The sequence below is a fragment of the Pygocentrus nattereri genome, chromosome 26 (assembly GCF_015220715.1).
Source record: "Pygocentrus nattereri isolate fPygNat1 chromosome 26, fPygNat1.pri, whole genome shotgun sequence".
In the NCBI taxonomy this organism is placed as follows: Eukaryota; Metazoa; Chordata; class Actinopteri; order Characiformes; family Serrasalmidae; genus Pygocentrus; species Pygocentrus nattereri.
Window position 1 is genome coordinate 20,182,316 of NC_051236.1, and position 15,513 is coordinate 20,197,828.

The window sequence follows — 15,513 nt, forward strand, 5'->3', positions numbered from 1 at the left end:
TACGTCGCATTACAACATTCAGGATAATATTGTTTTAATATAAAATATAGGACATACTATGGCTATAATATCACATTAGACTACAACAATTTTTATTACTTTGCTCTTTTACTATTACTGAACTCACTCACACGTGATGGTTCATAAGACAATTAAAAGAGGGATAGGACCATCGTTTGTAATGCAGACCTGCTGATTTTAAATGCATTCTATTCATAAACTTGTTTCAACATTTTGATATCATCTAAAAGCTTTCATTCATTTTCAGTGGGAGATAACTGCAAAGAACAGTAAACAAAGTAATTAAAACAAGTTCATCTCCCTTTAGACTTCTTCTTCTTCTTTCGGCAGCTCCCTTTAGGGGTCGCCACAGTGGATCATCTGCCTCCATCTTGCCCTATCCACTGCCTCCTCTACTTTTACACCAACCATCTCCATGTCCACCTTCACTACATCCATAAACCTTCTCTGAGGTCTACCTCTTCTCCTTCTACCCGGCAGCTCCATCTCCAACATTCTTTGACCAATATATCCACTATTCCTCCTCAACACATGTCCATCTTCATCTCTGCCACCTCCAGCTCAGCCTCCTGTCTTTTAGACAGAGCCACAGTCTCCAAACCATACATCATAGCAGGACACACTACTGTCTTGTAAACCTTCCCTTTCACTCTTGCTGCTATCCTTCTGTCACACATCAGCCCTGACACCCATCTCCACCCATCCTGCCTGCACCCTCTTCTTCACCTCTTTTCTACACTGTCCATTGCTCTGGATGGTTGACCCAAGATATGTGAAGTCATCCACCTTTACGACCTCTACTCCTTGCATCTTCACCTTTCCACCGGCCTCCCTCTCATTCACACACATGTATTCCGTCTTGTCTCTACTGACCTTCATTCTTCTCCTCTCCAGTGCAAACCTCTACCTCTCCAGATTCTCTTCCACATGCTCTCTACTCTCACAACAGATTACAATGTCATCTGCAAACATCATGGCCTTGCTTCCTTTCCATCTGGTCTCCTGGACACACAGAATATCTACCTTCCTTCTCTCCATCATGTCTGCAAGCTCTCTGCCTTTACCAATCATTGTCCCTATGTTCAGAGTCCCTACTCTTACCTCCACACTCCTGCCTTTCCTTCTCTCTCGCTACCTTCTAACCAGCCTTCCTCCTATCCTCTTTGATGGTCTTCGACCTACAGTAGTCCAATTTCCACCAGCACCCTGCTGGACAACAGCACCGGAGACGGTCGTTGTTAACCGGGCATCCGGTATGGCAATCATATTTGTGATCCGCATGATAGTTTTGGCACGGATAGTTTTTACGCCGGATGCCCTTCCTGATGCAACCCTCACCATTTACTTGGCTTGGGCCCGGCACCAGAAGTACACAAAGTACACCCTTCATGGCTGGTTTTTCATCTCCCTTTAGACACTGAGCATAAAACAGCAGCTTGTCTTGTTTCTTCCAAAACAGACTCCCTCAGAGGCCTCAACCGCATCTTTCTGCTGCATTTTGTTTGTAATCTACATGGGCCAAATTAGATCATGAGTACAGCTGAGAACATAATTTTGCTGGGTACAGTGCACCAAAGGACACTTTGGGTGGTGCCCAAGTCTGTCCCAAATGCACCCCTCAGGTATCTTGTCCTTTATGCCTGCATATTGCTCGCAAAGTTTGTAATTTGAAGAGGGCTGCAGAGTTTAGGGTGCCTTTTGGGACAGGCCCTTTTTTGTTGCCTTCTTGCAGATCATTATTTTGCCTGCCTGTATTCTTTATGTTGCCTTTTGGGGGACTCTTATTTTGCCTGGTTGTAGGTTTTTACATGGCCTATTTTAGGATTTATTTTAGTCTGCTTGTGGATCTTTATTTTGCCCTGTCTTATAAACCATATGATTTTATACTGTAATTTATCATTTATATTTTTGGATTTCTTTTGGTAACTTGTGTTTTGTTTTTTTGTCGGCTTGTAAACTTTTACTTTGTTGTTTTTATGGACTCTTATTTTGCCAAGCTATGGGCGTTGTCAATTTTGGATGTAACTATTTTTCCGGCTTGCGGACTTTTACTGTTCCGCCCCCGTGCGTGCGTATGTGTGTACAAGCTCGTGTGGGCGTGTTCACAGCGGCGCAGGCAACGGAGCGGAGGGTTTTGGTGGCCGTTCGCACCGGGGCCGCCAGATCTGAGCGGATCGCAGAGCCGAGCGCTGCGGCAATGAAGAGGAGGCTTCAGAAGAAGTACATCATCCTCATCGTCGCCTACTCGGTCCTGCTGCTGCTCGTCCCGTACGTGCTGGACTACCGCGGCCACTCGGCTCAGGCGAAGCATGCAGTGCAGCAGCAGCGCTGCCCGGACCTGGAGAACACGATGGCGCTGTGGAGCAGCAGCGGCATCGGAGGAGCCAACGGCAACGGCACGGAGGCGGCGAGCGAGGATAACGGCAACAGGAGCGACACTAAGATCCACATCTACCTGCACGCCACATGGAGGACGGGCTCGTCGTTCCTGGGCGAGCTGTTCAACCAGCACCCGGACGTGTTCTACCTGTACGAGCCCATGTGGAACATGTGGCAGGCGCTGTACCCGGGCGACGCGGCCAGCCTGCAGGGCGCCGTCCGCGACATGATGAGCTCCCTCTTCCGCTGCGACTTCTCGGTGCTGCGCTTGTACGCGGGCTCTGCCAACGTGAGCACGGCGTTCGTGTTCGGCTGGAAGACCAACAAGGTGATCTGCTCGGAGCCGCTGTGCGCCGCCTACAGCAAACGCGACGTGGGGCTTGTGCAGGGCGACGTGTGCGCGCGCTGCCCGCCGCGGGACCTCACCGAGCTTGAGCGCGAGTGCCGCAAATACCGCGCCGTGGTGATCAAGGACGTGCGCGTGCTCGACGTGGGCGTGCTGGCGCCGCTCGTGCGGGACCCATCGCTTAACCTACGCGTCGTGCAGCTGTTCCGTGACCCGCGCGCCGTGCACAACTCGCGCCTCAAGTCCAAGTTAGCGCTCGTGCGCGAGAGCATCCAGGTGCTGCGCAGCAAGAAGCACGCCGACCGCTACCGGAGGCTCCTCGCGCCCGGAGCGCGCGCCAACCGGGCCGAGAACTACGTGGCGAGCGCCATGGAGCTCATCTGCGACGGCTGGCTGGGGGACATGATGCTCGTGGCCAACGCGCCGCCGTGGCTGCGCAGGAACTATATGCAGATACGCTACGAGGACTTGGTGCTACGGCCCGTGGACGAGCTAAGGCGGCTGTACCGCTTCGCGGACCTCTCGGTGTCGCCGGAGCTCGAGAAGTTCGTGCTTAACATGACGCGAGGCCGAGGCTACAGCTCAGACAAGCCGTTCCTCATCTCGTCCAGAGACGCCAAAGAAGCTATATTCGCCTGGAGGGAGCGGCTGAACGTGGAGCAGGTCAACCAGGTGGAGGCCTACTGCAGCGAGGTCATGCGCCAGCTGGGCTACCAGAAGAGGAACCTGGAGAAGACGTAGGCAACAAGTAAGAGAGATCCTCGCCGTGACACCACAGGTAGAAGTGGGTCTGGGCAGGGAGGGGTTCAGGCAGGTCATCTCTCATGTCTTCTTCAGTGTTTCACTATCTAGTCCTTGGGGACCTCCAGACGCTCCATAGTTTCTGCACACCTGAGCCGAGCAGTCAAGACCTAAGCATCTAGTGCAGGTGTGCTGGGAGGCCCCCAAGGACTGGACTGGGAATCACTGGTCCAGTGATGGTGAGTTATAGTACCTGGACTTGTAATGTAATCTTGAAGAGCACAGAGCAAAGTGGCTTCAGTAAACGGATGCTGAACTGGCTGGAAGATCTTGAAACAGCTCAACGTGGGATTTCAAGATCTTGAGGCCAGTCCTCCTATTTTGTTTTGAATCCTTTGAGAAGTGATCGCTCTGTACTAATCGCTGCAGCTGTTTCTCCTCCACAAGGAGCTTTAATGAAGTAATCAGGCTGCATTACTAAAGAGATGATTAAGCCTTTAAAATATACTTATTGCCATTGTTGGAACAAAACCTTGTATCTCCAAAATGGTAACTTTACAGGAGAAGGGGGAAAAACTTACTTTTAATGTGAGTCAATGGAACCAGACGTTTGCAAGTAGTTTTGGGTCGTTTCTTTTGGTCCATTCAGTATGAAAATTGCACACATTGTAAAGGGTGACCGACATTCTCAAACTACGTCAAAAACTGAAAAACGACAAAAATGGAGACATGAGGTTTTGTTCCCACAGTAGCGAGCGATATATGGTTAATACTGACAGGAGTATAACCTTTCGGTGACTGACTGTCCGAAAAAATATTCTCAGATTTCTTGAAATGTTTGTTTTCCCTTTTTTAATTATTTTATTTCATCAGTTGAATTGAGTTGAAAGGTGTTTTACCACTCATCCAAGGGGCAGGCAGCAGCAAAGGGCATGCATGATAATATGGCAATCATATTGATATCAACAGATAATTGTCTTTAAAAAATGATAAGCACTGGACAGAGAAACAATATTTAATGATGTATTTATTGTACACCAGTAGAGCATTTAGGCACCGCTGAGCAACTGCACTAAAATGTTGCCGTTTTATTCACCTTACTGTATATATACCCTATATAACCCTAAAACAACTATTTTTTTTCTGAAGTCTATCCAGATAGATTAACAGTCACAATTACTGCATTTTATGTTTATGTATAAGCATTGACAGATATGTGCATGAAAAATACTGAATACTGGCCACAATTCATATCAGTGCATCCCTTGTTAGCAGTATTTTAGTGAAGGGTTTCAGATCACTGAATCCTTTAGTAGTAGTCAGTCAGTGTGTCTGGATTTGTGATGTGATCTTGAAGACGTCTAGAAGACAATGGGAGCCTAAATGAAGGTTTAAAGTAAGACCAAATGTAGCTAAAAATCCTCCCCCATCAGTCTGTCTGAACGCCAGTGATCTCGCCAGGTCTTGGAGTTGTCTGGTAGTATTAAGTCAAGATGACTGGAATTGGTGTAATATTGTTGTCATCAGACAGTCATACTTAAACAGTTCTGACCCACTAACTCCATCATTACTGCCCTCAGTTTATTCCTGCTTTCATTCCTGTTGTATTCATTCCTTAATTGGTTGACTGGCATTTACTAACAAATAGATTGACTGTCTCACTAGAGCCGCCACCTCCTACATGGTGTACTGAATGTTTTGTCTGAATTTTGTACTTTTGTCCTAGAATGTATACTTGAATCGTTTCTCAGCAGGGCTGAGAAGGAACCACGAATTAAGAATGCAGTGTAACTGCGTAAATCACAAAAAAGGATGTGAAAATTTCATTTATTCAGTTTAGTTCAAATGAGCAGTTCAGTTCATCTACCAATTTCAATTGTGTGTCTCTATTATGATTACAAGAAGTCCAGTCTCTTTGACTTACTACCACTACCCATAGCAATGTTTTCTCAACTGCCACCTCCTATTTTCCATGGAGTCCTATGGGAAGCAACTGCACTGAAAAAAAAGGGTTCAGTAGAGTTCATTCTCCCTCCTCTGTCAGGAGCTTTATTGAACTGATACAACGGTTACATTTCAGAAAGATGGTTAAGCCACTCAGAACAATACAGTAGTATTCGTCTTCAGCTACGAATTCAATACTGACAAAATGTTACCTTTCATTGGCTCCTAAAATTTGCTAAGGCATGTCAGTTTCTTACTAATTCAGCCAGCCAATCCTGAGAAGGGGAGGGGGGTGTTGGTTGCATAGCAACAACAAAGATGCAAAGCTAAGACCAGCAAGGAGTTTTGTTGTTAATATTAACAATATTATTATTATTATTATTATTATTATTATTATTAGAAGTAGTAGTACTAGTGGTAGCAGGATTATCTGATGGCTGGTGGCTAGTAGTATAGGTTAATGCTTTATGTTATGGCAGTATATGTACTTTTTTGTTTGTTTTTTTTCCCCATATCAGCACAGAAAATGAGTTTCAGTAGCACCTCATTTCTCAAACTCACTCTGTTTGATGTAGACTCAGGCAGATAAGACCAGCTCAGTTTGAAGGAAATGAAAGACAACATCAAAACCGTAACAATCACAGAAGGCTTGGGTGAGAAGCCATTCAAGGCAAGGCAAGGCAAGTTTATTTATATAGCACCTTTCATACACAACGGTCATTCAAAGTGCTTTACAAATGAAAAAATACAGAAAAATGTAATTAATGTAAATTAAAAAAAATGTAAAAACATAATTAAAACAATAGATTTAAAAGAAGTTAATCAAATTTAAAAGGAGATAAAAAATTAGAATAAAAATAAGAAACATGATTAAAACAATAGACATAAAGAAGTTAAATGAATGAGCATAAGAGTGCCGTTACAGGATAAAAGTGGATTAAACTGAGCTAAAGGCCTGCTCAAACATGAAGGTTTTCATTCTGGATTTAAAAGTGTCTAGTGTTGGGGCTCTTCTAATGCTCTCTGTCAACTGGTTCCATTTCAGAGCAGCGTAGTAGCTAAATGCCGCCTCTCCGTGTTTAGTTTTTACCTTAGGCTGCACTAACTGACCAGTTCCTGATGATCTGAGAGTTCTGCCCGGCTCATATTGCTGGAGCACATCTAATAAATATACTGGTCCTGCACCATTAAGACATTTATAGACCAGTAATAGTACCTTAAAATCTATCCTGTAACATACTGGTATCCAGTGTAGGGATTTAAGGATAGGAGTGATGTGCTCCCTTCTTTTACTCCTAGTGAGAACTCTGGCAGCTGCGTTTTGAATCAGCTGAAGCTGTTTGATTGTCTTTTTTGGGAGTCTAGTTAGGAGCCCATTACAGTAATCAATCCTACTAGAAACAAAGGCGTGGATGAGTTTCTCCAGGTCTGCTTTAGCCAGAAAATCTCTGATTTTGTTGATGTTTTTGAGGTGATAGAAAGCTGATTTGGTGACAGCTTTGACATGACTGTTAAAAGTGAGATCAGAGTCCATTTGTACACCAAGGTTACGTACTAGTTCTTTAGATTTTAGGCCTCTCGAATCTAGATAGGCAGCTAGTCTGTGTCTTTCATTGCTATTCCCAAATAAAATAATCTCTGTTTTATCTTTATTCAACTGCAGAAAGTTGTGTTTCATCCATTTGTTTATGTGCTCAAGGCATTTGCACAGTGAGTCTAGGGGACCATAGTCATTTGGGCAGAGAGCCATGTAGATCTAAGTGTCATCTGCATAGCTGTGTGCAAAGAAGCTCCTTCCTTGAAGGTATGAACTGAACCATTTTAGGACAGTTCCTGAGAGTCCAACCCAGTTCTCAAGTCTATCTATGAGCATTTTGTGGTCAATGGTGTCAAAGGCAGCGCTGAGATCAAGCAGTAGTAGAACAGACATGTTTCCTGAGTCTGTATTTAGGCGAATGTCATTTGATAACCTTAATTAGTGCAGTCTCAGTACTATGGTTCGGTCGGAAGCCTGACTGAAATTTGTCTAGACAGCTATTTGTGGACAGAAAGTGCATAATTTGCTTGAAGACAATTTTTTCTATTATTTTTCCAATGAATGGTAGATTAGAAATTGGTCTATAATTATTTAACAGGCTTGTATCTAGTTTTCTTTTTCAAGAGAGGCTTCACAACTGCAGTTTTTAATGCACTCAGAAATACACCTGACATGAGTGAGGAATTTACTATTTGAAGAATGTTCACTAATATTGAGGAAAAGACATTCTTTAAAAACTTGGTTGGTAATGTATCAAGACTTTTTATGTAAAGTAGGTTGGTAATGTATCAAGACACTTTATCTAGACACTTTATCCACTGCTCTAAGTCAATATCATGCTGCTATAGCAAACTTGCACTCTGGACTTCATATTGCTGCTAACTTCCTACTCTCCCTCTCTTGTGTACTTTCTATTTATTTATCTATTTTAATAACAGCTCTTGGGTGTAAACTGGACCATGAGATCTTAATTTCGTTCCACCTCATGTACCATGCGATGCGAATGACAATAAAATCTCCTTGAATCCTTGAATCCTTGAAGACTGCAAGTAGATGATTTGAGATGACTCACTGTATCAATTAAACCTTCTTCATTAATAACACTAAACTGGGACATGTTGAACATGCTTTTGCGTGGTTTTGGAGAGAAAATCGTCTCGTTGGTAGATGTAGGCGTACAGATAGCTTGTCTGATGGTGTGGATTCTAGTATTAAAAAATTTTGCAAACTCATTACATTTCTCAGTTGAAACTAGCTCAGGGGCCATATATGTAGGTGGGTTTGTTAGTCTGTCAACCATAGTGAATTTATTCAGTTTTAATGTAATTTACACAGCAGTACGAGTAATGCTATGACACAGCTCCACATTGTCTCTAATAATAGCCTAATGCACTGAAGAGATTCAATTGATTTAAAAGAGTGGAGCTGTTGGATGACTGTCAGATACAGCAGCAGTTTTCCAGCTCCAATCTTGGAGGCCCACCTGCACTTCACAGGTTTTGGTTTCCCTGCACATGAATAACATCTTTAGTTGAATCAGGTATGTTAGAGCAAAAAAAATGAGGGCAGAGTACAAGACTGGAGATAGCAAATGCTAAATATAGCATGACACACTTTTCCATTGTCATATGTACTTTTATGGTAAATGCCCACTTGCTGTTTTTGTTGCCGCACAGTCACACCACTCATTGATTGCCACAGCTGAACATGTCTATTATAATGAAGTAATAATGTAATGTATAAAAAATGTAACTAGAAAGCATTTGAAGAGCTAAACAATAAACATACTGCATGATATTTATTTTTATTTAATATCTGCATCTTTTAATGCTTAAAGCTCACAATAAGGATAAACTGTGGGTTTTTACACCTTTATAAAGTACATTAGTCATCCACACATGCTAGGACAACATATAAGTAATGAATCCGGCTTGCTAGCTACCATAATAAGTAACCTACATGCTCATGTGAGCCTACAAGTGAGTTCTTCTCACTCAAACCATGTAAACCTCAGCCAATCAAAGGTTTTTCCTCCAATTGTTTTATGTAAACAGTTACGTATATCTGGTCATTTTTTATTATTATTATCCGAATCAGATTCAAAGAAGATGGAGGCAATAATGGCTACCTTGCCATCTACCTTTGGAGAAAGTGTAAAGGATATCAGCCTGACTAGAAGAACTTTCTTCTGATCAAAAGGTAGAAAGAAAATTTGACAAACTACTGCTGCATGTGGGGTGGATTTTTGGGGCCTATGCAGGATGTCTGGAGGCTGCCTTTTGTGTGTTGGAAATATAATGATTATTTTGCTCACTCGTGAATGCAGAACATTATTGCTAGAAAGCTAAAAACCATATTTCAAGCAGCCCACCCCCCAAAATCCATCCAAAAGCAGCCGTAGTTTACAAATCTTCCTCCCACCTTTTGATGCATCATCAGAAGAGGTTTTAGTCTGTCCCCTTTTGATGGTAATGTCGAAGATCAGTCCACCCTTGCCCAATTAGATAAACGCAGCACAGTGGTCAGATTCATTTGCATGAAGTAAAAATCTGCTGAACGGTTTCTCCACAGCACAACAGTCATGCACTGAGTAGATGAATAGGACATGGCTCAGTGAATTTGCAAGTGGATGTGAACAATATTGCTGAAACAGGGTTTTTACCATATGATCTAGGTGTCCTCGGAGTTCATCTGTGCAGGTTTAGTCATTGAATAGCATGTATAAGAGGCATTTGCATAAAACAGTTAGTCAGCTCTGAACCTGAAAAGGGGCAAGTCAGAGGTGACAGTGGTGAGGAAATCCCCTCTTAACTTAAAAAAAGGAAGAAGTGTGAGGAGGAAGCAATATAAACAGAGAAAGCATCCTGTGTTCATGCCTGTAAAGATGTTAGCCTCTTCCACTGAGTGATTGTGAATGGGTATTTACTTGGATCACAGAGTGATGATCTTATGATTCTTATTGTAGAGTGAATGTCATTCTGGATACTCCCTGTACTCCCTTAGGAACATAGTCTGGGGAGTGTTCTTTTTTTATCTCCTCCCCTTTCCCCATGAATTCTGTATTCTGTACTTTTACTCATCCCTGTCTTCCTGTCCTGATCCCCCCCCACCAGTGGCTAATTTCACTGGTGCTTGTGACTAGTGACAAAGGGATTCATTCATTCATTCCAAAGCGACTTTGCATCCAGTTTGACTAGGCTTGGTAAAGGGTAATGGAAACTGGTGAACTTGTTGTTGAGGGTCACTGAATTTCCAGCTGTGTTAGTCATTCAAATCAATGAGGGGAGCTTTCCTCTTACTCTTTGCTGTACAGTCATTAAGTGTTAATGACTATTATTGTGGGTTACAAAAGATGACATGGGCTACAGTAGTCACAGCTACACCTGTAATTCCCACCATATGTCCATGTACAGACTATCTAAAAACAAGGCAGGATTTTAGTCTGTTCTGAAAGCAGCGTCTCTCATATGTAGCTGTGGCTGTCACATCCCTAACTCTATCGAAAACCACTAGAATCATGTGACCAAAACTCTCCACTGCTTACATCAGCAGTCTATTTATATTCTTCTCTGTTCATTTGGGCAATATGTAAGAGACACCAAACTGACTCTGCCGTGACAAAACTACCATTTATTTGCATTCAGTGGGAACCTGCTGATGAACAGCAAAGCCTAAAGCTGAATTCTTAAACCTCATAGGAACCATTAAATACTTATTATAGAGATATTAGGCTGTAACATCAGTTAGACTGTGAGTGCAAAATTGTGTCGCATTGACGGAATCAATCCAACAAAGTGTATCTGAAATTATATACACTGCCACTGGCAAAGCAAAACAGCAGATAAAATCCACAGGTCTGCTCTTTGCTTGCTGGTGCAAAGTATCACTCTTAGTCTTGAGCAAGGCACAACCTAACACAGGTTCACTGATATTTTATGTAGTTAAACAGGTTCAAGTAGAACATGCTTTTTGTCTTCTCATATTTCCACAGCATCATCATCATTTTCACTGTGTATTTTGATTATTGCGTGTCTAAGTCACAGAATTCACACCTACATGGTGTTAATCTCCCTCTTGATGGCTGTAACAGCAATTTTTGAAGCACACAATAACTCCCAGTTAACACTTGCCATGCTAAAATACAGGCTTCACACAGCAGGGGTAGTTGTAATGCAGCGCTGGTGAAATAAGAGTAGAGCCCAACCAATATAAGATTTTTAAGACTGATACCGGTTTTGATATTTACAGATTTCAAAATCCAATGTAACTGCGAATATTCTTCCTTTCTCTTCTTCCAAAATACATAACATAGATTTCCCCCAACTTTTCTTATGTGTACTCATTTAAGAGTACTGACCAAGATAGCATGACATAATGCAGTTAAAAAATAAACTTGCATCTTTGGGATTTCACACTGTAGTGTTATGAACACATATTAACATCTGTTGTATGATAGTTAAGAATTGAATGATTAACCAGATTTATTACCAGAACTTGTAGTGATGCTAAAATAAAAAACAGAAAAATGTGAAATATTCTGAAGCAAAAGTACACTTTATTTCATCAGATTGTTTGTGCCGTGGAAAAAGATGAGCAGAATTTCTTAGAAAAGATCCTTTACTTCTCTCAAAAATGAGAAAACTGTGACAGTCAAACAGGCCAAGTGTCTTCTCCTCCTTCATTTCTCACAGATCGAGACTGCAGTGATGGTACTATTCATTTGGGAAAGTGATCGTAGCCTGAAGCACCAGAATGTAACTGCTGCACCATTTAAGGTGGAATGGAGAAATTAGAACCTTCTTTATCTGTTTTCCAAAATGATGAAAAAGAAGCAGACTTCAGCTTTGTCATTTAGGCAGAATAAATAAAAAATAAATAAAAAAAAGATAGTGTTAGCTAGCTCTGTGGGTAACCTAATTTGGCAATGTGCAGTGTTATAATCTGCGATAAGTGATGTTGCCAGAGAATTTTTAGACATGACACTGTTAAACTCCATAAACAAACAATCAAGTTTGTCTACAGCTCAGCACAAGCTCAAGAAGAAGGTCTGGGTTAATGTTTAAAATGCCTGCAAATTGTCTCAAATGCAAAATCTACATTACACTGATGACAACAGATGTTACATCCACAGAAGACATGACATTCACTTTCAAGTTCAGCTTAAGTTTTGATTTTTCTTTGACCACTTTTTTAATGTGCTCACACTCATCAGATTCATAGTTCAATGTTATACAGTTTTATCCAGAAGTGCTGAAGCTTTTTACCCTCTTAACCACTTAGTTATTGCATAATTTGTTGTACTGAATAATTAGTCTTAAGATTAGAATTGAATATTAAGTCTACTACTAAGGGACTGTATCACAGAGCAGGTAGAAGAAGCAGAGGAAAAACCCTCTCGGATGTGGCTTAATTTAACACACGCTTCTCCTACACAGCTGCTGAGTTGGCTTTATTTAAGGTTAAGAGGTCTTAACCACTAATTTTAATGTGTTGGGATGGGAGGTGTTTTTCTGAGTGTCCTTGTTCTGGAGTCTGCTGTAAATTCAACACTGGTAGGATGTATTTAATTTGTCCCTCATTTGACTAATAGTGTGCTAAGTATGTAAGCGCATGGGCTTTATCTGGATATGTAGCTGCTGTAGCTCATCTGATTTATGAAGGCCAAGGTCACAAGATCCTTTTCCAGGGAGCCTGCATAGCGGTTTAAATACAGTACTCGGGCATTAGGCCTGTGTGATATGGCCCAAATATAACATCACAATACTTCAAAGCTTTTTGACAATACTCAATATGCATCACAATATTTTTTTTCTGAGGTATGATAAGTTGTAACAGACATTTTAAAACACTCAAAACTATTAATACAACAAACTCCTAAGGGTCATTTAATTATGCTACACTTGACATAAGCTTTACTTAAGCCTAAACATATGGGGCTGATTTCCTGGAATAGTCTCAGACTAAAGTGTTGAATCTCCATTAGAAATTCTTTTAGTGTAGGTTTAGGCTTTATCTGGGTCTGGGAAACCAGCCCATAAACAGTTTAACATAAATGTTACTATATTAGTGCTCTTTCCTTCAGTGCTTATATTATAGTGACAAGAGCAATATTAATTTTACTAGTTTGGGCCATGCCTCAAACATGGGGTCGTAGTAAGAGACTGTAAACAGGGAGAGAGCTCTGGAGTTGGAGTTCTGGGTGGCTTCTGCTTTAAGTTAGACGGTTGAATCTCCCCATTTTTAACGAACAAAGGTAGGAAAAGAATGGAGGAACAAGGAGGAGATGGATGGTGTGTTTAGGTATGCAAACTTTAAATTTATAGGATATTAGATTGGAAGGAGGAGCATTATTATTCTTATTATTAACAACTGCTTTTTATGAGACTTCTAATATTACAGTCATTGGTTATTAACTGTTGATAACTAATGGCAGTCTAACAGTTTAAAGTGACTGGAGTCTTAAAGTTTAGTTATGTTGACTAATATTACTTATTGGAATTTTTAGCTTCTTAAAAACAGTATCAGTCACTAAATGTTCAAATCGGTCTGGCCCTAGATATTTTAAAAGTATATCTTGTATATCTTATGAAGTGAATTGCAAATGTAAATTTGTCTCTTTCATGGCAGGGGCCTGAGGAGGAGGACTGTGAGAGAAGAGCAGAGAGAGGAGGCGGAGCTAAAGTGCAGCAGAAGGTGTGAAGACTGACACTGAGCTGCGAGGGACTGACACTAGGAATGTTTCCTTTTCTAGGAGAGGCCTCCAAAGCTGTGTGAAGCAGTCAGACAGACTGGACCAACGTGAGGGACACTGACAAAACCCATTGGCCTCAGAAGATCAAACCCAACCAATCAACCCCCCCCCCCTGAAAAAAAACACTAACAATGACTGAGATTGAACATGAGAGGACAAAGGTTATATGAAGAGAAAGAGAGCGCGTCAGTCCAAGCTGTGTCCTGACAGCCAGATTTCATCAGTGCTAATCCTTCTCCAATCCCCAACAGCCTCTAATCAGCCACAGGAGATGGAACCCTGGGCCTCTGGGCCAATCTGTGTGTGTCTGTATGTGTGTATGTGGTCAGTCTGGGATGTGGGAACTTTGGAGCTCTGTGTTTAGCTGTCCTACTTTTGTCTTTGGCACACCATTGTTTGGTTGCCCACAATGAGAGTAATCTAAACATTCCTGAAGACCACATTGCTTAAAAAGCTCTGGAATAGGCACGTATAAACACCCACAAAAACTCCCATCCCAGTGTAGCCATCTCATGCATGAACCCCAAGAGGTTGCACAGTGAAACATCTGAAAAGGAAAGAAGAGGTAAGGAAGAGGCAGTGTTCCCTTCTGTCTCCATACTGGTGTGAGATTGTGTAATAATCCAGGACAGTGCCTCCATCATAAACTGTGCAGTGTGTCTGGTGGTATGGGTCTGCAAATGCAGCCAGTAGCCCCTGAAGTTCATGTGACACTCACTGAATGATGGTCAAACATTTGCTTGTGCAAATAGGCAATATCTAGGCCAGCTGTCTTCAGTTCAGCTCCTGGAGAACCATAGCAGTTTGGTTTACTTTTATCTAACTGACCGATTAAACCTAGTAATAGACTGATGAGTGGAATCGGGGGGTATTTCACAAAGCAGGATTTCTCAGTGAGTCAGAAAAAATTCCAGTGTCCAATGTTGAGGATTGTGAAAAAGGAATGTCTCTCAACTCTTTGTATATTGGACAGGCTTGATTCTAGGCTTAAGTTATTTTGCTAAATTGAGTAATTCAGCAGCTTCTCATACATTTTATTACAAGTTTATACAAGTTAACATTTGATGTTTACAAACAGCCAGTCACTGAAAACATTGTGTTGAGCAGCTTATTTTTTAAAGTAGGAATGAGAAATCACACTACCTAAATATGTAGGAAGTAAAGCATTTTTCATGGTCAAAATTCAACAGTATCGCGTTTTTAGTCGTAGTAGTGCTTACTGCATTGAAAATGGTAAAAATTTTATTTCCTCCACTGAAAAGCAATATTTTTAACATGACTGATGGAGGAAAAAAGTGACTTGAAAAGGGCCACAGAAGGCTGTCCCTGATCAATCAGATGCACATCCAGACTGATTCAAGAGCTGTTTATGATCTGCAATCCCAAACTTAACCATGAAAGTGCTTCAAGAGAGACTCATGCCTTGTGAAATACCCCGCAGGGGAGTCTGAGCAGGGAAAAAAAGAACGAACCATTCTGGCTTGGACAACTTTTTTTTTTTTTTTAAAAGATTTGATATGTTGAGCAATGTGATGTTGAGCTCTGTTTGGACAAGAATGTTGACAGTATCATTTTGACAAGCCATGTTCATCTTTTTTCTTTAAGGGAACTAACAACTGAACTCAACCTCTGTGAATGATATTGATATTTATGGAAAAAAACAGGATGTAAATAAAATAGTTTTGTAGTAAACACTGTCACTGTTTTTATTTGATAACATAAAATAAAGCAGATCCCTCATTTGTAGAATATTGCTACTGTAAACCAGTTCAATACATTGAATATATATTTTGT

The 15,513-nt window shown here is 41.4% G+C and overlaps 1 protein-coding gene across 2 annotated transcripts; it reads left to right on the forward strand.

The window, feature by feature from the left end:
• The first annotated feature begins 2,080 nt into the window (after positions 1-2,080).
• Positions 2,081-15,175, forward strand: chst7 (carbohydrate (N-acetylglucosamine 6-O) sulfotransferase 7). Of its 2 annotated transcripts, none has more exons than XM_017720764.2 (2): positions 2,081-3,524; positions 13,596-15,175. In XM_017720764.2, the coding sequence occupies exon 1, from the start codon at positions 2,096-2,098 to the stop codon at positions 3,485-3,487; it is 1,392 nt and encodes a 463-aa protein (XP_017576253.2). In that variant the 5' UTR covers positions 2,081-2,095; the 3' UTR covers positions 3,488-3,524; positions 13,596-15,175. The 2 variants fall into 2 exon arrangements, with proteins under 2 accessions (XP_017576253.2, XP_017576242.2); XM_017720753.2 differs by having other exon boundaries at positions 2,081-3,494.
• The last annotated feature ends 338 nt before the right edge of the window (positions 15,176-15,513 follow it).